Source organism: Dreissena polymorpha, chromosome 12 (genome assembly GCF_020536995.1).
Source record: "Dreissena polymorpha isolate Duluth1 chromosome 12, UMN_Dpol_1.0, whole genome shotgun sequence".
NCBI lineage: Eukaryota > Metazoa > Mollusca > Bivalvia > Myida > Dreissenidae > Dreissena > Dreissena polymorpha.
Genome location: NC_068366.1, coordinates 76,329,056 through 76,353,293, shown reverse-complemented (window position 1 = coordinate 76,353,293; position 24,238 = coordinate 76,329,056). Strand labels below are relative to the sequence as shown.

Below are 24,238 nucleotides of genomic sequence, written 5' to 3'. Positions count from 1 at the left end.
TCAAAATCCGGGACTGCCGGTCAGGGCGGCACATATCGTGACGGTCATATGGAAAACAAGCAAGCAGCAAGTTTTCGCATTACATAATGATTCTAGTGGATTCATCGATTGCAAACCGGATTTTAATATATCTAACAGTTTAATCATGTGCTTCGTCACATTATCTGAATGGTAAGCGGGTGGTATCCGTAAAACTTGTTTATTATATATGTGTATTACGGCTGCCATTTAAAAAGTGCTTGAAGGAAAAAGGTTTTTCCATAGTGCCACACAAGAGATGAACTGATAGCAAAACTTATATGCTTGAAGTTGGGCGATTTGGTTTTTTTTTTCGAATGTGAATATTTTCACCATTAGCGTATATCGATTTTCAACAATGCAGCGGAAAGTCCGTTGTGTCAACATCAGCCTTTATCGTGGGCCAAAATGAAATGATACCGTTCTGACTGAGGAGTAAATTAGGTCGGGAACCACATTCTGTACATAGATGGTGATGTCACTACGTTTTTTCTGGTGTGGACACAATGACGGGAACCAGTCATGATTACATGAACTTATATTCATGTATAAACGGCTAATACGCATTGAAATTGCACACGTTACGTAATCCGAATTTAGCCAGGAGTTTTTTTACTCAACAAAATTTTAAGCCATGCGTATTTTCTTTTTTTTCATGCGTATTTTACGCAAATACGCATCTTACACTGGACCTCTGCACGATACGTAATCCGAATTTAGCCAGGAGTTTTTTTACTCAACAAAATTTTAAGCCATGCGTATTTTCTTTTTTTTCATGCGTATTTTACGCAAATACGCATCTTATCTGGACCTCTGTAAGGGGGGCATAAAAAAGCATCAATATATGCATAAGACGGTGAACACTTGAGTACATAGACAACAGTGAGCAACATACAACCTATCTGAGAATAAATAACACAATATCTTATTTAAATCAATTGCTCCATTATCAACAAGACTATAAGCAATATATGTCCCCTTCCGGCTCCACCATTGTCAGACTTATATATGTATATTTATTTCCATAGCAACCAGAATTTTTGACATAGGAACAAAATGAAATGACGTGCATAATGTCCATATTGCCATCTATACTTGTTTCAAGTTTCATGAAAAAATATAAAGAATTTAAAAGTAATCGCAGGATCCAGAAAAACCCCATTTTCAGCAGTATTTCTAGTCTATTTGTTGCCATAGCAACCAGAATTTTTTACGTAGGAACAAAATGAAACGACGTGCATAATGTACATATTGCCATCTATCCATGTTTCAAGTTTTATGAAAAAAAAAGAAAAACTTTTAAAGTAATCACAGGATCTAGAAAAGTGTGACAGACAGACAGACAGACAGACAGACAGACAGACAGACAGACAGACAGACAGACAGACAGACAGACTCACAGAGCTAAAACCATAAGTCCCCTCCAGTGAAACCGGTAGGGGACAATAAAGAAATATTTTTCAACAGATTGCTCGTTCTGAAAAACATCAAAACCCAACTGTGTTGTTTTTTTCCGTTTAAGCACAAAATTTATCCTCCAAATGTGTTTAAAAAACACTTATAACATTAATTAATAGTAAGTTTTGAGAGTTTTCACATGTGAATGTAACTTGTTGTACGCATAACACTCGAAAATGAAACTTGTTAACAAACAAACACCACACATGCCCATTAAACAATATCAAATAAAAAGACAAAAATCGTAAGGTTTCAGGGTCAATAATTGCATGCCTAAAATGTAATAAACTCCCTTATAAAATAGTTTTCTTCCATAATTAGATCGCCTTTCTCCCTACCTAGCTCCCTTCTATCTCACAGCATGATTATGTTATGATCTGTCACCAAGAGCATGGCATTTTGTTATATTAATTTTGGCATGTGCATACTTTGGACAAGATTTTAACATTTCAGAGAAACGAGACAAACTGACATTTTAGTCACCAATTGTCCATGACTTGGAACCACTTTTTTATGATAAACATTACTTTATTGGTTCAAAATTGGGGCCAACATTTTGCCCCAGTCCATATATCGAAAGAATATATTTTTGCAAAAGGATAGCGTAAAATTCCCAATGAAGGTTTCCAAAACATAAATAATTAATATTTGTTAAATTAGTTCAATATTCAATTAATCTCCTCAATTAGCTCAATGAGTTGAGCGGCAGCTTGTTCATGTTAAAGACACTTGTATTTTGCAATTTTAATATTTGTTAACCAAAGAAGATTAATACATTATTCTTATTATCCCTTTGCCACTTAAACACGAATTTTTAACGCATTTGTTGTCCCTTTAAATTAAGACCTTTCTTAATAGATTCAAGTTTTAAAGGCTTCATTTTCAACGCTTAGATACTGATGAGCAGCTAACCACATACAACCGGAACAGACTGGAAGTTAATCCGAGCTGTTCTGATTTTATGCTGTTTGCACATAGCCATTTTCACTTTGCTGTTCTGGTTTTATGCTGTTTGCACATAGCCATTTTCACTTTGCTTCTGAGTGGGAAAGGGTTATGTCACAGTCGCCAGTTTCCCAATACAAAGAGACCAGGCCCATTCCCAAAATGGTGAAAAAGAAATCCCTGATCAGTCCAGTTCTGACAACCTGTTAAATGCCTTACTTGCTCAAAATATTTTCCAGAAATCAAGTACAGATAAAGTGAGGTAATAAGAGGTATATTAATAATTGATATTCAAAGTAATGAAAATGGTGGCTGCACAGCACATTAATTCAATGGAGTACAGTTGTATATTCAATCATCTGTGTTTATTTATGCACAATTAATTATTTATACAAAACATATAAATCTAAGGAGAAATTATTTAAGGTGTTTTTAAAAAAAAAGGTTTCAACAACAAAATTTACACAAATACTTAACTTACTACTGCACAACTGATTTGAAACGCCATGATTGTGTGACAGCAGAAAGACATTGGGCCTGTAATATATTGTTTGTTTCACTCTTATTTTGTACAGAGTCATTTAGCAAGTTTCTGTGAGTCATTTTGTACAATTTATACATAAGTCATCAATATTTATACACTATTTACAAATATATAACACATGATAAGTTTAAACAACGTGACTAAACACACAGAGTTTGTTTTGTATGAACAACACAAATGTTGAGTAAATTAAAAATGGGAACGCAATACAGGAAATCTGTATACATGTGCAATGAAATCAACAGTTTTATTTATTTGTATCATCAATGAACAGTAAGTCACACTCAAAATGAAAAAAGTGGCTTTTGCTGATAAAATGATGATCATATTGACTTAAAATTTAAACATGAAATGTTGAAATACATCATTTTTTGAATAAAACAACAAGACAAACAAACAATATAAATAATTTAGAAATTCCGAATGGATTGTTTTAGTTTGTAACATTTGTTTTACATTTATGCTTCAAATGCTATTATGCGAGATGACCTAAATAAGCATTTTATATGAATATGATTTTTTTTGAAGACTGACAAACTTTTTAATTTTGTTTACACATTCAGGACAAAAATAAATAAGAGAATATACAGCCAGAAATATGATATGATCAACTGAAACTTGAGGGTGTCCATATTCCTTTATACAATAGCACTCAATAGTATTATATAAAATAAAATATATAGAAAAAGTAAAAAAAAAGAAAAAGTAGGTGAATTACATATAACATTTTTTTGGTACAAAATACTTTACACAAGTATCCACTTCTTTCGGAAACACATTACCAATACTGATTTTCTTACAATCAATATTAGCCATTAATGATGTAAAAATCAATATTAGCCACGAATGCCACGAATGATGTAACAATCAATTTAGCCACGAATGATGTAACAATCAAAATTAGATACGAATGATGTAACAATCAATATCAGATAGTAATGATTTAACAGACCAAACAATTAATATCAGTTATAAACTGATGTTCAAACAGAAACAAATAGTTACAAAGTCCAGGAAATCCCAGTAATTATCAACACAATAACATTTAACAATTTATTACCCACATGGAATTTATAACTCAAAGAATAGTAACTAAGTACAACAGTTACTATACTTTTAACATATTTTTAATACACATACACATTTATGTACATCAGTTCCTAAAAGTCTGCTAGGATCATCTTCTGATTTTCCGCACCGCTTTCTTAATTTTTCTGTCTAAGCCACCAGCACTGAAAAAGTCAACAAAACTTAAAGGGGCTGTCAACCAGATTGACGAAAAAAAGAAGTTCAAAAATACTGTATTTTTTCACAATTATTAGTTTATATTGATTAAAATATCACGACTGGTATATTACATTACTTGAAAAGTTTTCATATTTTCAGTATATTCGGTATATACAAGTAATGTGACCTTAAATCCTCAGATTTGTTGTCCAGCGCTTGACCAACTGAGCTTGCTTGTTTAGAAGGATCACTATAGTAGAGGTGATATAAATGTCCTGCACATCTTAACTTAATGTTGATAGATTTTTAGGCATTAATTAAATCACTTGATTTATGTGGAAGTACTTTTGCTCCATAACCGACCATCGAGTGACTCTAATACAGTATTCTCATTCAAAGCTTGTTTGTTGGGGTATGAAAAACACCAAACAAGAGGGCCATATTGGTCCTTGGTCGCTCACCTGTGTAGTTTTTACGTTAAACGTGAGTGTTAAAAAGATTTTACTGTAGCTTACCCAATAGTGAAGGCTCCAGCCGCTGGTGACTGAGCTGAGAAGTTGAAACAAGGCGTGGCACCGAGGCCAGCTGGATTGGCCCCAAAGTTAAAACCAGACTGGGTCCCTGGGGCAGCCGCGTTGTCTGCAGACTGGAAACCAAAGTATCACAGTTAACCCTTTTACCACTCAGAAACGATCTTTGATCTTTGGTAGTCCCTTAGTAAAGTGATATTAAGTAAAGACCTTTCTTACAAGATTCAATCTTAAAAGGCTTCATTTCCAATCGTAAGGTAATGATGAGCAGCTAACTGCATAAAACCTGAACAGACTTAGATTCACTCGCAGGCTGTTCTGGTTTAATGCTGATTGCATAGATCCATATTTTTATATTTTTTCACTTTATATCTGAGTTGGAAAGGCTTAAGTACAAGTAACTGCTGCATTCTTCTATGTTCCCACTGCTAGGAAGTCTAAATTAAAGGTACAATACTATAACTGCCACTCCATTGATATGTTTATACTAATTCTTACAAAAAACTGTAAATTGTTTCACTTACTATACAAGCAACTCCTTTTTTAACATCAATATAACATAGGATTTAACTTTCTGTACGTACTTTTGCACTTGAGTAAAACTTGAGTAAAAGATGACGAAGAGGCCTCGTCTAAAACGCAGCCAGAAGTAGACCTCTGCAAAGTAATTGGAGCATTCCATACCGACCTGTTGATGTGTTAACTGAAACAAAACATTGTCATGTAAGGGTCTCCAAAGGGCATTCTGCAAGGTCAAGCTTTAAATCTATCAATTAAAGATTGTTTAGTAAAACGTTTTGTGTGTGTCAAAGTTGTATTTTTCGCTTTTTAAAGACAGCGTGAAAATGTCGGCAATTTAAAATGGTTTAAATGTGTACCCCACGAAGTAAAGAGATTTAATTAGTATAAAGGTTATGCTTATTGAAAAAAGTGAGGCGACCCATGTGTATCCCAGTTTCCTTCTTATCGCTTTAGTTCGTTAACAACATAACTGACATAGAAAAAGCCACTACCAATTTAGTTTGACAATCATACAATTTTCATCTAAAAGGATGTTTTAATAGAAAAGTCATGATGTCTATCACAGTCTAGATAGCAGATGTAGCTATGTGTTTATTGTTAGATATATATAGTAAATATAAACAAAAAAATGGAAACTTATGCAAATATGCCAAATTAATTAATCAAAGTGTACAACGTCTCACGACACATTTAACTATTTTTCTTCATTTAATTGAGCATTTTATCTACTGAACATTATTATTCCGTTATAGGAAATTCAAGTATGCTAATCATCTGCCTCGTTCTACTGTGCACATCGTCTGCCTCGTTCTAGTGTGCAAATAGTCTGCCTCGTTCTATTAGGCACATCGTCTGCCTCGTTCTAGAATGCACATCGTCTGCCTCGTTCGAGGGTGCACATCGTCTACCTCTTTCGAGTGCGCACATCGTCTGCCTCGTTATGATGTGCACATCGTCTGCCTCGTTCGAGGGTGCACATCGTCTACCTCTTTCGAGTGCCAGTAATAGGAAACTGCCCTAATCGTAAGTAGCAGGAAAATGACGCATAAATAATTGTACCATGGTGTTTAATGACCAGACTTCTTAAGCAGCCACCTATGGTTTATGACATTATGTTGTAAGTTAAGTCCGGACAATATCTGATCAAACAAGATAATCGGTTTGTGCCCAACAAAGGGACAATCAAACACCGGAATACAACGGCTTGAATGATTTAAAGATAGATACAATCAAATCATAACAATTAAATATAATTAAATTTAAAATGTATTTTATGTTTCAAAGTGTGTTTGTTTCCAGACAAATACCATTATGGTAAATTATTATATGTTGTGTGCATGGAATGATAGATTTAGTGTTTCTTTCATCCTAATTTGTTTCAGTACAACACAACAACTTGTTGGAATGTTTAAAAATAACATCTAAATATAACTAGAATAACTAGTGAATTGGTCTATACCCACGAAAGTATTACGGAAGGATTAGGAATAGAACCTTACTTACCCAGCCGGCCCCTTGAGAATTCTGACACTGATAATCATGGACTTCTCGGGCTCAAACTCAGTTTAGGACCAACGGTTTTCTGTACCGGTAAATTGTTTATGCTTTAAACAACTTTAACTGTCATGCTCGTTATGTCATTAAAAATGAATTTAAGATTGGATGAAGATGTATATTCATTTAAGGGTTAAATTCTTTGTGAATAAATCAATCTGTTGAACATCCAAATACAACAATATTTAAACATATATTATCTTTCTGTTAAACATATTTAACAATTAAGCGAAAAAAAGATGACACGACACAGTAATAATGGAGCAAAAGTTTTTATTTCATGATAATTCTAGCTCCAGTTTAAATATTTTTTTGCAGAATTTCAGAGCACTTAATATGTCATAACGGTTCGAACCCTTGCACAATCCATATTGGCATACACTGGGCTTATAATTTAAATTAAAACAGCAAAACATGCAATATAAAATAAAATCTATCAACAATTGTTGAGCAAAACTTATTTTTTATCCTCAAATAACAAGAAGCAATGAAATTCTGCAGTAGAAGCATTATTACACCATCAAAAACGATAAAATGCATCACAGTTGGATGACTCTAAATTTGCAGTTGACCCTGAAACCTTATGATAAAATCTGCTTACCACTCTTCCATCTACACAAAATACCTGCGTACCACTCTTCCATCTACACATAATAACTGCTTACCACTCTTCCATCCACACATCATACCTGCTTACCACTATTCCATCCACACATAAAACCTGCTTACCACTCTTCCATCCACACCTAATACCTGCTTACCACTATTCAATCCACACATAATACCTGTTTACCACTCTTCCATCCACACATAATACCTGCTTACCACTATTCCATCCACACATCATTCCTGCTTACCACTCTTCAATCCACACATAATACCTGCTTACCACTATTCAATCTACACATCATACCTGCTTACCACTCTTCCATTCACACCTAAAACCTGCTTACCACTCTTCAATCCAGACATAATACCTGCTTACCACTCTTCAATCCAGACATAATACCTGCTTACCACTATTCCATCCACACATAATACCTGCTTACCACTCTTCCATCCACACATAATACCTGCTTACCACTATTCCATCCACACATAACACCTGCTTACCACTATTCCATCCACACAAAATACCTGCTTACCACTCTTCCATCCACACCTAATATCTGCTTACCACTCTTCCATCCACATACCTGCGTACCCCTCTTCCATCCACATATAATACCTACGTACCACTCTTCCATCTACACAAAATACCGGCTTACCACTCTTCCATGTTCACAATAATACCTGCTTACCACTCTTCCATCCCACATAATACCTGCTTACCACTCTTCCATTTAATAATTCTTTGAGCAGCATCGCAGAAAATGGGTCTAATGCCATATGTAGCCTGCATTCACGAAGTCTGGTCAGGAGCTTCTATATCAGGTTATGAGAACACAAAGCCTTGCATGCCTTTATAGCGGACAGGACAGCTCCTGACAAGACTGCACAAATGCGAAGGCTGGTCTGGTCTATAGCCGCATATGGCATACATCACATTTCCTCATGAGCCAGCTCATTTTGATGAAGTTTGATACAAACATGGAACCTCCATAACAGAAACAAGGAAAAAATACTATATAAGCCTGGCTCTGGAAAAAAAGGAACTTAAAACGTGTACAGTCCACACAGGCTAATCAAGGTCAGCACTTTTCGCATAAACTGGATTTTTGCTTAGAAGGGACTTCCTATACAATGAAATTCCATTAAAACGGAAAGTGTGGTCACATATTAGCCTGTGCGGACTGCACTGGCTTATCTGGGCAAACACTTTACCCACATGCAAGTCCAGCTTTTGCAGAAGAAGGTCCATATGTAGAGTACCTTACTATAGAAAAACTGATCAGGTCTCATATAACAGCCAATGCTTTAAAACAAAAGAAGAATTTTGACACATTTAGTTTGTGCAATGGCTGTTTCATAGGTACTTAACCAGTAAAATGTCTGAGTTTAGTGCATGTCACTTAGGTAATTCATTTTGGATAATTTTGTTAACATATATCATTCAAACTTTGAAAGACACTTATGTTAGCAATTGTGACATAATGACATAAGACTTCAGGATTCCCATGCAATTTACATAAAAAAGCATCAATATATGCATAAGACGGTGAACACTTGAGTACATAGACAACACTGAGCAACATCCAACCTATCTAAGAATAAATAACACAATATCTTATTTAAATCAATTGCTCCATTATCAACAAGACTATAAGCAATAAATGTCCCCTACCGGCTCCACCATTGTCAGAAATTCCACCATTGTCAGATTTTTATATATATATTTATTTCCAACTAAAATTTTTGACATAGGAACAAAATGAAATGACGTGCATAATGTCCATATTGCCATCTATATTTGTTTCAAATTTCATGAAAAAATATAAAGAACTTTAAAGTTATCGCAGGATCCAGAAAACCACCATTTTCAGCAGTATTTCTAGTCTATTTGTTGCCATAGCAACCAGAATTTTTGACGTAGGAACAAAATGAAACGGCGTGCATAATGTCCATATTGCCATCTATCCATGTTTCAAGTTTTATGAAAAAATATGAAGAACTTTTAAAGTTATCGCAGGATCCAGATAAGTGTGACAGACAGACTCACAGAGCTAAACCCGTAAGTCCCCTCCAGTGAAACCGGTAGGGGACAATAAAGAAATATTTTTCAACAGATTGCCCTTTTGTTCTGAAAAACATCAAAACCCAACTGTTTTTGTTTTTTGTTGTTTTTTTCCGTTTAAGCACAAAAGTTATCTTCCAAATGTGTTTAAAATACACTTATTACATTAATTAATAGTAAGTTTTGAGAGTTTTCACATGTGAATGTAACTTCTTGTACGCATAACACTCGAAAATGAAACTTGTAAACAAACAAACACCACACATTCCCATCAAACAATATCAAATAAAAAGACAAAAATCGTAAGGTTTCAGGGTCAATAATTGCATGCCTAAAATGTAATAAACTCCCTTATAAAATAGTTTTCTCCCATATTTAGATCGCCTTTCTCCCTACCTAGCTCCCTTCTATCTCACAGCATGATTATGTTATGATCTGTCACCAAGAGCATGGCATTTTGTTATATTAATTTTGGCATGTGCATACATTTGGACAAGATTTTAACATTTCAGAGAAACGAGACAAACTGACATTTTAGTCACCAATTGTCCATGACTTGGAACCACTTTTTTATGATAAACTTTATGATTACTTTATTGGGTCAAGTTTGGACCTTTCTTAATAGATTCAAGTTTTAAAGGCTTGATTTTCAACGCTCATATTGATGAGCAGCAAACCACATACAACCGGAACAGACTGGAAGTTAATCTGAGCTGTTCTGGTTTTATGCTGTTTGCACATAGCAATTTTCACTTTGCTGTTCTGGTTTTATGCCGTTTGCACATAGCCATTTCACTTTGCTGTTCTGGTTTTATGCTGTTTGCACATAGCCATTTGTTCTTTGCTGTTCTGGTTTTATGCTGTTTGCACATAGCCATTTTCACTTTGCCTCTGAGTGGAAAAGGGTTATGTCCCAGTTGCCAGTTTCCCAATACAAAGAGACCAGGCCCATTCCCAAAATGGTGAAAAAAAATCCCTGATCAGTCCAGTTCTGACAACCTGTTAAATGCCTAACTTGCTCAAAATATTTTCCAGAAATCAAGTACAGATAAAGTGAGGTAATAAGAGGTATATTAATAATTGATATTCAAAGTAATGAAAATGGTGGCTGCACAGCACATTATTACAATGGAGTACAGTGGTATATTCAATCCTCTGTGTTTATTAATGCACAATTAATTATTTATACAAAACATATAAATCTAAGGAGAAATTATTTAAGGTGTTTTTAAAGAAATGGTTTCAACAACAAAATTAGCACAAATACTTAACTTACTACTGCACAACTGATTTGAAATGCCATGATTGTGTGACAGCAGAAAGACATTGGGCCTGTAATCTATTGTTTGTTTCATTCTCATTTTGTACAGAGTCATTTAGCAAGTTTCTGTGAGTCATTTTGTACAATTTATACATAAGTCATCAATATTTATACACTATTTACAAATATATAACACATGATAAGTTTAAACAACGTGACTAAACACACACAGCTTGTTTTGTATGAACAACACAAATGTTGAGTAAACTAAAAATGGGAACTAACTACAGGAAATCTGTATACATGTGCAATGAAATCAACAGTTTTATTTATTTGTATCATCAATGAACAGTAAGTCACTCTCAAAATGAAAAAAGTGGCTTTTGCTGATAAAATGATGATCATATTGACTTAAAATTTAAACATGAAATGTTGAAATACATCCTTTTTTGAATAAAACAACAAGACAAACAAACAATATAAATATTTTAGAAATTCTGAATGGATTGTTTTAGTTTGTAACATTTGTTTTACAGTGTAAAGCCAGGTTTGCATGTGTATGGACAAAATAATTACACAATTTTATATGATTTTATATGATTTATACGACAGTTACCGAAATTCAAACAAACATTTATGCTGCAAATTAGCCAAATGTGTTCTAAAACAACAGCTATTATGCAAGATGACCTAAATAAGCATTTAATATGAATATGAATTTCTTGAAGACTGACAAACTTTTAATTTTTTTTATCATAATCAGGACAAAAATAAATCAGAGAATATACAGCCAGATAAAAAGATATGACCAACTGAAACTATTCCTTTATACAATAGCACTCAATAGAATTACGGCAGAAAAACTAGGTGAATTACATATAACTTTTTTTGGTACGAAATATTTCACACAAGTATCCACTTCTGTCGGAAACACATTACCAATACTTTTTACAATCAATATTAGCCACGAATGATGAAACAATCAATATTAGATACAAATGATGTAACAATCAATATTAGATACGAATGATGTAACAGACCAAACAATTAATATCAGTTATAAACTGATATTAAAACAGAAATAAATAATTACAAAGTCCAGGAAATCCCAGTAATCATCAACACAATAACATTTTACAATTTATTACCCACATGGGATTTATAACTAAAAGAATAGTAACAAAGTACAACAGTTACTATACTTTTAACATATTTTTTTAATACACATACACATTTATGTACATCAGTTCCTAAAAGTCTGCTAGGATCATCTTCTGATTTTCCGCACCGCTTTCTTAATTTTTCTGTCTGAAGTGCCACCAGCACTGAAAAAGTCAACAAAACTTAAAGGGGCTATCAACCAGATTGACGAAAAAAAGAAAAGTTCTAAAGTACTGTAATTTTTTGCAATTATTAGTTTATATTAATTAAAATATCACGACTGGTATATTACATTACTTGAAAAAAGTTGTTAAGTTTTCATATTTTCAGTATATTCGGTATATACAATTAATGTGACCAGGCCAGTAATCACGCCTTCAATTCTCAGATTTGTTGTCCAGCGCTTGACCAACTGAGCTTTCTTGTTTAGAAGGATCACTAGAGTAGAGGTGATATAAATGTCCTGCACATCTTAACTTAATGTTGATAGATTTTTAGGCATTAATTAAATCACTTGATTTATGTGACTCTAATACATTATAATCATTCAAAGTTTGTTTGTGGGGTAAGAAAAACACCAAACAAGAGGGCCATGGTGGCCCTTGGTCGCTCACCTATGTATGGTATTTAAGTTAAACTTGAGTGTTAACAAGATTTTACTTAAGCTTACCCAATAGTGAAGGCTCCAGCCGCTGGTGACTGAGCGGAGAAGTTGAAACTAGGCGTGGCACCAAGGCCAGCTGGATTGGCCCCAAAGATGAAACCAGACTGGGTCCCTGGGGCAGCCGCGTTGTCTGCAGACTGGAAACCAAAGTATCACAGTTAACCCTTTTACCACTCAGAAATGATCTTTGATCTTTGGTAGTCCCTTAGTAAAGTCATATTAAGTAAAGACCTTTCTTACAAGATTCAATCTTAAAAGGCTTCATTTCCAATCGTAAGGTAATGATGAGCAGCTAACTGCATAAAACCTGAACAGACTGTCATTAACTCACAGGCTGTTCTGGTTTAATGCTGATTGCATAGATCCATATTTTTTCACTTTACATCTGAGTTGGAAAGGCTTAAGTGAAAGTAACTGCTGCATTATTCTATGTTCACACTGCTAGGAAGTCTAAATTAAAGGTAAATTTACAGAGACAATACTATTACTGCCAATCCATTGATATTGTTATACTAATTCTTAAAAAAACTGTAAACTGTTTCACTTACTACACAAGCAACTACTTTTTTTAAATTTCAATATAACATAGGATTTAACTTTCTGTCCCTACTTATGCAATTCATTACAACTTGAGTGAAAAGATGATGAAGAGGCCTCATCTAAAACGCAGCCAGAAGCTCCTTTAGTTTTATAACAGCACACATAGGGCTATAAAAAGCTCCTTCTATCTAAAACACTTCTTTATCTCAAGAATATGTGCCAAGCTCTAGGAAAATGGGGCTTAATGCATGCGCGTAGTGTCGATCCGCGTAGGCTAGTCAGGGACTACACTTCCAGCTTTCAAGGCATTTTGTTTGTTTGAAGAAACTCTCTTCTTAGCAAAAGTCCAGTTTAAGCAGAAAGTGCGGATTGCACATGCCAACCAGGGACGACACTTTACGCACATGCATTAAAAGCTTTTTTTCACAGAACAAGGCTCATTTCATATCGCACCCCTACCTTTCCAAACTGGAACACAGGGTTGGATTGGATGGGGGCAGATGGCTGACTGGAACCAAATCCTGCAAACAAAACATAGACCCAGTAGAAACAAAGCCTTTAAAATAGCATGCATGCATGTACATAGCATACTTTTTTTAAAAGTCAATACAATCATGTTCACTAGTGAAACAATCAAAAATGACTTTTTTCATCTAGTATTCTTTAATTGTTATTTAAGCTGAAGTATGTTTTAGTCTAATCCTGTGTAACAGCAATCTTTTTCCTTTATACAATGGGACTCTTTCCAATTTAACAAGCAAAGGCGTAAAATTGAAATCCCCTGCCAAATAAATTGAGTTTAATTATTAACAGGAGCTGTCAGAGGACAGCGCGCTCGACTATTCGAGTGCTTAACAGTATAACCTAAGCCATCATGGGGAAATTGTTGATATTCATTAATTTTTTAGACGATTTTTCAAAAATAAAAAAAGGAAAAAAATAAAAAATAAATAAAAAAAATGTGGGGGGGTATGGGGGGGTTGAGAGGGGGTATAATGTGGGTAGTGGTCATTTATTAGATGATCTTTTAAATATAAAAAAAGGAAAAAAATAATAATTTGGGGGGGGGGGAGTCTGGGTTTGGGCGTGGGGTATTGTTTGAGTGGAATCCATTGTGGTATTCAGGTAAGTGTTGTTTTGTCAAAGTATTAATAAAATCTGATCATAAATAAAGAAGTTATGGCAATGTAACTAAAGTAATTAGTAATTTATCAATAATATGCATATTCTAAGTGAAAAAAGGGCCATAATTATTACAAAATGCTTGATACAGTTGTCTGCTCTTGTTTATAGGTTGGGGTCATGTTGGTAAAGAAGTATGCAAAATATTAAAGCTTTATGACAAGGGACATAGGAAATATTTGGGGTGGTACGAAAACTTTAACATTTGCACGCTAACGCTCACGCCAACGCCAGGGTGAGTAGGATAGCTCCACTATATATATTTCATATATAATAGTCGAGCTACAAATTAATAAGTACGAAAAAACATTCAAATACAGAAATTTATAAATATGTACACCAAAAGCATATATAATGAAATCTTAAGCGTGCAAAATAAAGCTGAATTATATATAGCCATGATTTACAACTGCATGTACAAAAGGAAAACTTATAACAAAACAGAAAGAGTTAATAGAAGAGCAAATGAAACCAAACAGAAAACTTTTAACAAAACAGAAAATGTTATGAGTAGAGCAAATGATATAAAAAATCAAACTTGCAAGAAAAAGAAATGAGAAAATAGTAGAGAAAATACCAAAAAGAAAAGAAGGCCAATGTATGATCCAAGGGCTGGTAACAAATGATGATGAAAATTCCAGGTTGTCCAATGTGGAATGCCAATACATTCCCCATAATCCTTCCTGGTCACACATCCCTTCTCCAACTTCATAAGCATGACATTTAATGGATATCAGCTGAACCATGTGTTCCTGAACTACATGCACAATATCATGCAATTCTAAACAGTCTCGCTCAGCAGAAGGCAAAGCATTCCAAGATCGATTCCCTTTGCCTGAAAACGCAGAAACAAACGTCGAAGGGGTGTCATCTCTTTTTATGAAAACATCTGCCGCGACATCCATTCCGTCAGCGTCCTCTGTGGAAGAAGACGAATGCAGCAGGCTATGGTAACTGTCAGAGTCCGATGAGCATGATGTGCTGCTTGAACTTCCACTTGTGTCAGAGGTTGCACTAGATGACGATGAGACAGAGCTAGAAGAGCGTTCAGTTGCATGAGCAGAATTCATGCTAGATGATTGCGTAATCAGTTCCTGAGAAAACGCTGTTAATGATTCTTTGGAAATGTCTGCATTCTTCTTTTTCAATTCTGGCTTACCACAAAAAGCAGACACATAGGTGTTGGGTTTCTTTTTTGTCTCTGTAGAATTTACTTTTTCAGGCATCAAGGTTAGTTTGATGACTGAATGTGTCGTTACAGGAACTGCAGTGAATCTGAACACCCCTGACTGAACTCTGTTGGCATCGGATGATACACATGAAACCACTAGAGGAGCCTGTGGCATAACATGCACAGGCAGTTGTGTAGAACCTCCTAATAACTGTCCCTTGCATGCAGTAGTTTCTTTCATAACATTCAAGAGTGCATTTCCTATTGGCAAAGCTGCGACTTTGTCTGCACCAATTGAGTTGAATGATGTAGAAATACTTGAAAATGACTTTTTGTCTAGGACCACACCTGACTCCAAATCACAAAAATCTTTCTGACCTCCAAACACTGCAGAGGTAGCCTTATTGGGCCTGGGCTGGGACAGATGTGATGTGCTGGAACAAACCTCATCAGGGTCATCGCCTTCACAGTCCATCGAAGCGGAACCAAATGCAGTAACCATTTCCTTGGTCCTTGTTTTCAGCACAGACTTTTGTGCAGTTTTATATTCTCTTTCAGTCTGGGTTGAGAATGTGACTTTCTTTCCAAATTTTATGAATTCTTCTACTGACTTCTCTGCACCACCTGCCACATCCTTACCACAATCTATTGAGGGATCTTCCATTACAATATCGTCTACTGGTGGCTGTTTGCCAACCTCAAATATTCCTCCAGAACACAACATTTTCACTGGGGTTGGAGAGTGGAAACGAAAAATTGTCATGGGCATAACTGTCTGGAAGTTTTGACAGGGGCTTGACAATCCAAAAACTTTTCCATTGTAAACTTTCTTGTTTGAGCAATAATGTGGACTAGAAAATGCTTTAGTACCAACAATCACTGAACTCTGGTTTTGTGGGATATTGCTGCTTTTAGAAAAAGGCCAATGTGGCTGCAAAACTGATGGATCCGTTCCCATTTGCTGTGGGATAAAATAATTTTGTCTTAATGAATCACTCTTTGAAAATGGCCCAAAACTGACCACAGGGCGGTTGCAACTAAAAAGAGGGCTGTTGGACTGTTGAAATGTTTGACAATTTAATCTTGCACTGTTTGACTTTGAATGGTTATAACTAGGCAAAGATGGACCAAAAACCTTTGGAACAAAATTTGAGGTATTTTTTGCTACATTATCGTGCCTGATAGAACTAAGGTTTGAAACAAATGGGTGTTTGGGGTTTGTAAACAAAGGTCTAGAACAAACAGCACTTGTCAAACAGGATGTCTTTGGTGCTACAACATTAAAGGGATTGGAAAGAGGGTTTGTAAATACTGACATCACACTGGCAAAATTGGACTGGACAGCTAAATGTGATACAGGGATTGGCTGTGAAGGAGAAATACATTCAAATGGTCTGACAGTAACAGGTGTAATGTCCTGTGAAACTGCAGATAGCAAACTTGTTTTGAAAAGAGGGGAATTAACAGTACAGAAATTATTGATGGGAGGAATGGACGAGTTAGATAGAACCTGATGCATTGGAGGAATGCAAGGAGTAGCAACTGAGGCATGATTCGTGCCGACTATATAATTGTTTGACTGTTTAACTGTACCCAAAGGATGTGTTGAAGGCTGCAGGTATGACATACTTGGCAGTTGATCTGAGTACCTGTAATTAAAGCCACTGAACAAATGAGCTGGAGGAATGGATGCCGACACGTCAGAAAATGCTGCTGAACCTGCTAAAGTGGCAGGCCTTTTGTTTGCATAGTAATTCAGAGGAAGTAGAGAAAACACAGGTCCATGAAGGGAGTTCACACATTTCAGTTCATTTGATGTCAGAGTACCACAAACTTGATTGGAGAAAATGCCTGGATCAGGAAATGTCAAAGGATTGTTTTCTCCAGGTACAGTTTTGGGTGCAGAAAGATATGGAACTGACAGCATGGTGCTTGTGGAATAAATATTTCTATAATTAACTTGATCCAAGGTTGACAGCTGTTGCACAGATGGAATTACTTCTAAACCAGCAACTTTTAAAAATGAGACTGGAGAGTCCAGTGATTTTAGTACCACTGAAACAGCAGAAGTAGTCACAGTGCCTGTCTGAATTACAGACATTGGAGAAATGATCAGCACCAAACCAGCTGACAAAGGTGTTTGTATGGCTACTTCGTTTGGATTTGGCACAACTGTTGTTCTACTTTTAAATTCGCTTTCCTTTCCAACCATTTCATTTGACTCTGGCATAATTTTTCTATATTTTGACTCGCTTTCAATTTCACACCCAATGTCATGCCCATTTTGTCCATTGTTTGGTTTATATCTTAACTCTTGTCCACAGCATTCAATTTCATCTGTCTGATTAGAGGCATCTCTTGTATCCCTTGGTTTCCCCTCATGTTCAGTTGTAACTGCTTCATGAGTTTCATTGAGAACACCACTGTGATTGGTCCTGGTGGAAATATATAAAGGGAGATCTGTCAATGTCTGACAAGAAGCATCATGCATTTCCACGGGGAATTTTCGGTCTGTACAGCTTAAATGATCTTCATCTGCCATCCCAGACATTGAATTTTCAGAAGGACTTTCAGACAATGTTCCAAAGAAATCGTCAACAGATCTGTTCCCTTCCGTTTCAAAATGACCACTAGAAGAGCATTTAGTGTCCACAATATTTCTGAGATTTAAGCTTGGTTTAGCAATGTCACTTCTACTTTGTGTAACTTCTTTGTTGTAACTTCCTGTGTTAGCTAACATTCTGTAGTAGTCTACATTAAAGCAAAAATAAACATCAAATAAAAAATCAGAGAGTAAACATCCAAAGAAGAATGTCCAGATAGTTGTAAGTTAATGAATGCATAGAAAGACAGAAGGAAATAATTCATAGATAACAAGACAAAAAGACAAAGTTCAGATGAGGTGATGAAAGAAAATGCTGGATGCAAAATAAATGGCCATGATTGTAATAAATATCAAACTGCGTCTCACGCATAATGATTACCTCCAAATGCTGATGGAGGGTTAGCACTGCCGGCAGGATTAGCCGATCCAAAAGCTGAGGGAGTCGCTCCAAAGGCTGGCGTTGTAGAAGGGGCATTACCTCCAAACACTGAACCAACACTTGGGTTCTGACCCCCGAAAGCTGAACCAAAGAACGACATAGAATGTAAAATGTTTACATAACATATAACTTCGATTAAATTTAGTCCTAAACAAAAATGGTTTATTTTCTGTAACAAGCCTTAGCTAGAGGGTCAAAGGCCATGACGAGCTTACCTGAGACCCCAAGAAACTAAACTGTACAGAGCAGGTAGATTTCACCAGGTTTCACAATAAAACTGCATCAGCCCCAGGCAGCCATGTTTTTTAACAAACCACCATCATTTTTGACTCAGTTAATATATATTATAGAAACACATTTTTTTAGAATACTAAGCAAGTTTCAGGTTGAGTGGGTTACAAATGTTATTTTTAGGGTTATAACGGTTTACAAAGCCAGACAAAAAAAACTGCCTCACCAAAGGAGGGCGTCACTGCGGGGGCCTGCTGTTGAGAGGCGCCAAACTTGAACACGGCCGAGGAAGAACTAATGGCATTGTTGGTGTTCTGTACTCCAAAATCAAATGATGACGGGAGACCATTGCCAAACACTGGAGCAGGATTGCTGGGCTGAAAAAAAGGCAAGATGTTAATAACAAATATTGCAGTACAGTCAATCTTGTGGATGCGACCACTTGTATTAAGCGACCTTTGTCTTATGCGACCATTTTGAAATCCCACGGAGCTTTTTCGCTATGTAATGATATTGTATTAAGCGACTTTTGTCTTACGCGACCAGCCACCGCTGATTTTTGTGTATTTTGATGTTCGAATCTTGAATTAAGCGACCACTAGGAGGTAAAAGTGGTAAATCTATTTATCTTTCAGGAACAAATCCGTGTTAATTGTTTAACTAAGCCGATAAGATGTACTGTTACACCTCTGCTTTGTTTTCACACCAACCATACTGATTATGCTTTTTCTCGTTGACCGGTTCTGACCGGTATTTTTGTAGACTGCGTATCAATTTATTGAGTTGAATAATTGAGGAACGTATTACGCACAGTCTACAGCTTAAATAGTTAACTATGTGGAAAGTTAAGAGACAACACAGATTTTTCTCGAGTGAAGATAACAGGTGCAGAAACAATGCACTGTACGCAACAAACATTTCCTGGGAAGTGCGGAAAATAAACTATTAATAGGCAACATCTGTCGAAATCTGTACATTACCAATTTGTAATTATGCTAATTAGTAGATATTTGTTAGCCAATCACATTGTTATTTACTTAATAAATTTTCCAATCAGGTCTGTTTGTTTCTTTTCAATTGACGTGTTTTAATTTTTTCAGCTCATTATGTTTCATAATCGAGTCAGATTTACTTAAGCGTACATGCAGAAATTAAAATGTCAAAACGAAAAGTGTTAACGTTGAACGAGAAAATTCGGGTTTTGGAATTGTCAAAGAGTAAAAGTGCACGTAAAATCGCTGATGAGTTTGGAGTCGGTAAAACTCAAATTCAGAACATTCTTAAGCGTAAAGCCAAGGTGCTTGAAGACGTGGAAAATAATGTGTCAGGTAAAGAAAATGCGAAAAATATTTCCTTTTCTATGTTGCTTTTGCAAATAAATATGTACACACAATTCATTTATAATAAATGATAATTTGTAATAAGTGAAAAAATAAAACACATTATAAGTAAAATATTGTTTATGTTTTGTGTTTAGTTTCATTTTGTTATAAAAGTAAGCATTCTTCCAGAATGGCCTTTTTTATTTAAAGACCATTTTTTTAAGAGACCGCTTTTGATTACTCCCTTGAGTGGCCTCTTAATACAAGATTGACTGTATATTCAAACCGCTGATAAATTTCAAGGCTGGTGAGATCAACTTTCCATCATTTGAGTCGTGTTCTGAGAAAACTGGGCATAATGCATGTGCGTGAAGGTACATACAGTGTCATCCACAACAGATAGTCGGGGTAATGAAGGAACATACAGTGTCATCCACAACAGATAGTCAGGGACAGCTAAATGAAGGTACCTACAGTGTCATCCACAACAGATAGTCAGGGTAAATGAAGGTACATACAGTGTCATCCACAACAGATAGTCAGGGACAGCTAAATGAAGGTACATACAGTGTCATCCACAACAGATAGTCAGGGACAGCTAAATGCAGGTACATATAGTGTCATCCACAACAGATAGTCAGGGACAGCTAAATGAAGGTACCTACAGTGTCATCCACAACAGATAGTCCGGGTAAATGAAGGTACCTACAGTGTCATCCACAACAGATAGTCAGGGTAAATGAAGGTACATATAGTGTCATCCACAACAGATAGTCAGGGACAGCTAAATGAAGGTACATGCAGTGTCATCCACAACAGATAGTCAGGGACAAACTTTTCCCTTAATGGTATTTTTCATTTAAACAGTGTCTCTTCTTGGCAAGAATCCAGTTTAAGCAGGAAGTGTCATCCCAGATTATCCTGTGTTGACTATCTGGGAAGACACCACGCACATGCTTTAAGCCCCATTTTCCAGGAGCAAAGCTCATAATTTTAATCTAATCATTTTAAAATGATCACACCTGTGCATTGCTTGTAACTCCAAATGCAAATGGCGAGCTGGTGACGGCCGGCTTATTGGCCTGACCAAACTGGAATAGCCCCGAGGTGGCAGCCGCTGATGTTCCTGTCGATGGTAACAAAGAGCTCCCTACAGAACTATTGGTCATCCCAAACGACGGTGCAGCAGCAGTGAAACTTTTTGTCAGTCCAAATGACGGGGCAGTGGTAGAACTACTGGTCGTCCCAAATGAAAAAGGTGCAGTAGAACTGTTTTTCTGCCCGAACGACAGTGGCGCAATAGAATTGTTTGTTTGCCCAAATGTTGGCTGGGCAGTAGAATTGTTTGTTTGCCCAAATGATGGCTGCACAGTAGAACTGTTTGTAAGTCCGAATGACGGGGTAGCAGTTGAACTGTTTGTCAGCCCAAATGATGGGGTAGCAGTGGGAACTGACGTTGAGTTCATTGCAGATGACCCAAAAGCAAATGGAGTACTACTTGTTCCACCAAGTGTACCAGATGATGTTGATTTGTTGGCTGCTCCAAAAGTGAACAGTCCAGTGGTCACAGTACTCGAGGACGCTGCTGAAGTTTTCTGACCAAACACAAAAAGGCTTGGGGTGGAAGCCGTTGAATTGCTTGAGGCTGTAGAACAGACAAAATGTGTAAACCTATTACAAATCAGATACGCACTTTGACACTCTTGTAGTCTCTTAGAATAATTAGAGTAAAAGACCTTTATTACTAGATTTAAGTATCATTGGCATCTTGTCCAACCCTAAAATACTGATGAGCAGCAATCAGCATAAAAGCTGAACAAAATGTGAGTAACTCGAAGGCTGTTCTGGTTTTATGCTTGTTGCATATGGCTATTTTTACTTAACTTATGATTGGGGAAGAATGAATGATAAGTGAAAGTGAATCCTGAAGGGCAAACACACACCAAACTTTAAGCCAATGCAAACACAGCTAAATTTAAGTCATTTTTTAAATGTGATAAATTGTCGTGCATTAAATTCCAAAATCTAACAGCAACAACACAATCGACTAACGTCTGCAAGCCACTGACTCAAACAGGCTTATCAGGGATGATGCTTTCTGCTTTTATGTATGGACTTTTTTGTTGACTGATGTTTAGGCATAAAGTGAATTCCTGATTAGCCAGTGTGTACAGCACAGGCTATCCTGGGACTACTCTTGATGCTAATGGCACTCATTAAGCCCAGTTTTCCCAGAAAGAGGCTAAAGTGTAGTGGAAAAGCATTTTCCAGCCATGTAAAGGCACTTACTGCTGGATGTAGCTCCAAACTGGAACAGGGAGTTTGGTGTGGGTCCATTGGTGGCCTGACCAAAACTGAATGATTTCTTGGCGGTGGTCTCTCCCCCATCTTAAAGTACATACATAACAAAACATCTAAGGATATGACATACCAGTTTCATTCCTGCTATGGAAGTGAGCTCTGTACAGGGCTTCCCGTGGCTCGAAGTTTTCTTTAGCCAAATTTGCCTATGTTTGCAAAATCCTGTCTATTTTACCGGGTTTTATGGGGGAAATGTTTTAGCTTAAAAGAAATTTCTTTAGCCAAATGTGACAATTTGATACCATTGGCTTATTTTGAGAATGACTGAGTTAGCCCTGCTAGATACTTTTAAACAGACTAAGTACTCCAAAGACAGGGACATGAGTGAGTCTCTAAATCCTGAGGCGTTTGATAACATTAAAATACAATTACGTAAACTGAACTAAATGTCCTTAACTATTGTGTTTCTTTATAAAACAATAACTCATCGGAGTATCAAAACCAGGCCTTTTAAAAAGCCTGGACCTTTAAACAGACCCCAAAGCCAAAAGGTAATTAAAATTCCCAATTTGAAAAAATCAATCCAAATTACTATATTTTTTTTAAAGAAAATGCCTTATGATTATAGTATCTAACTTTTATTTCAATTACATCTTCTAACAAAGTATACTGTAATATAGTTATAATTTATATGATTTTGTTCTTCTCATTTGCATTATTTTAAAGAGTTATATTATCAGTTTTGCTAGCAAAAGGCCTGAAAACATAAACTTGAAATTGTAATAACTTTTTGTTCATTTTTGCATGAAACAAATACTAAACTTTCAAGAGAAATAAACTGTATAACACAAAAGTAGCAATAGCAGAAAAACTAGTTACATTTAAAAAATGAAGGTTCCCTACAATTCTTTCTAACCATGATCTCTGTTCAACACTTTATAAGTCCCATAGAAAATTTAATTAAATTTAGGACTTTTCTTGCTATGTGTACATCCAGATTCAAGTTCTTAAGCCAACAGTTCCAAGTGTTATACAGACTCCTTCCCCAAAGAGAAGAGCCCCTTTCCTTAAAAGAATTTCTTAAAAATGATGCAATTTTCCCTAGATTTCAAGCTTAACAGGGCTTTCCTTTGACCCGAGCTCCCGGGTTTTGACGCTTGAAAATTGCAGAATACCCTAGTTTGACTCTTGAGAAAATTACGTCATGCGTCACATGTGACCCGGGGGAATGTACCGACATGCGTCAAAGAGATCAAAAGTTGTTAAGAGTAATCGATAATTAGCTTGGGGCGGAGTATCTTTTGGTAGACGCTAACCGTTATCGACCATTTCCAATCATTGAAGCACAAGTCCGCCCAGTAGGCGGAGATTTGCCCATTGAGAAATCTAAATAATGACCAATTAAAACACTGCTGGTTCAATGACGCGTGTATCAACGTTCCATTATTTATCTGAGCGCTTGTTATCAGCTGTTTGCAGAAACGACATGTATTAAACCCACTAAAACAGAATGGACTCACCCGCGTCAGTTTTAATAATATCCAATATACAATTATAACATCCATATCCACAATATTTTGAGAAATACTTCCACAATATGTCAGAATGTATTTTCAATGCTGAATACAGTGTACCCAACCCTGTTTTATTCCATGTTTGCTCCGTTCAAAGACGCGCGAAAGTTATGCTGGCATATGTACTGTCTACAACGTCAATTTACACGCTTTGCATCAGAGTTGCTAAAAATAACCATAGAAGTGGTATAACTGACCGTGTGGCAAAGTGACAAATTTGGACGCTGCATGTGCTAACTGATTACAACATAGGTGTAATAATTGACCATTTGAGACGGCATAGAAAATCGGCGTGTTTGTCGCACGTCTTCGGCA

The 24,238-nt window shown here is 36.1% G+C and overlaps 1 protein-coding gene across 4 annotated transcripts in view; it reads right to left on the bottom strand.

Annotated features, from left to right (window-relative positions):
- Positions 1–4,820: 4,820 nt before the first annotated feature.
- Positions 4,821–24,238, bottom strand: part of LOC127853725 (nuclear pore complex protein Nup153-like) — a 63,267-nt gene continuing 43,849 nt past the window's right edge. For 2 of the 4 annotated variants that reach the window (XM_052388465.1, XM_052388466.1), the window contains exons 20-27: positions 22,338–22,436; positions 21,071–21,693; positions 18,953–19,103; positions 18,436–18,576; positions 14,858–18,202; positions 13,558–13,619; positions 12,565–12,695; positions 11,861–12,058 (exon numbers count right to left, since the gene is read on the bottom strand). In XM_052388465.1, coding sequence (XP_052244425.1) covers positions 12,001–12,058; positions 12,565–12,695; positions 13,558–13,619; positions 14,858–18,202; positions 18,436–18,576; positions 18,953–19,103; positions 21,071–21,693; positions 22,338–22,436 — 4,610 coding nt within the window. In that variant the 3' untranslated portion in view covers positions 11,861–12,000. Of the gene's footprint in view, positions 4,839–5,306; positions 5,426–11,860; positions 12,059–12,564; positions 12,696–13,557; positions 13,620–14,857; positions 18,203–18,435; positions 18,577–18,952; positions 19,104–21,070; positions 21,694–22,337; positions 22,437–24,238 lie in introns of those variants that run through there. The other 2 variants (XR_008036726.1, XM_052388468.1) reach the window with 2 other exon arrangements.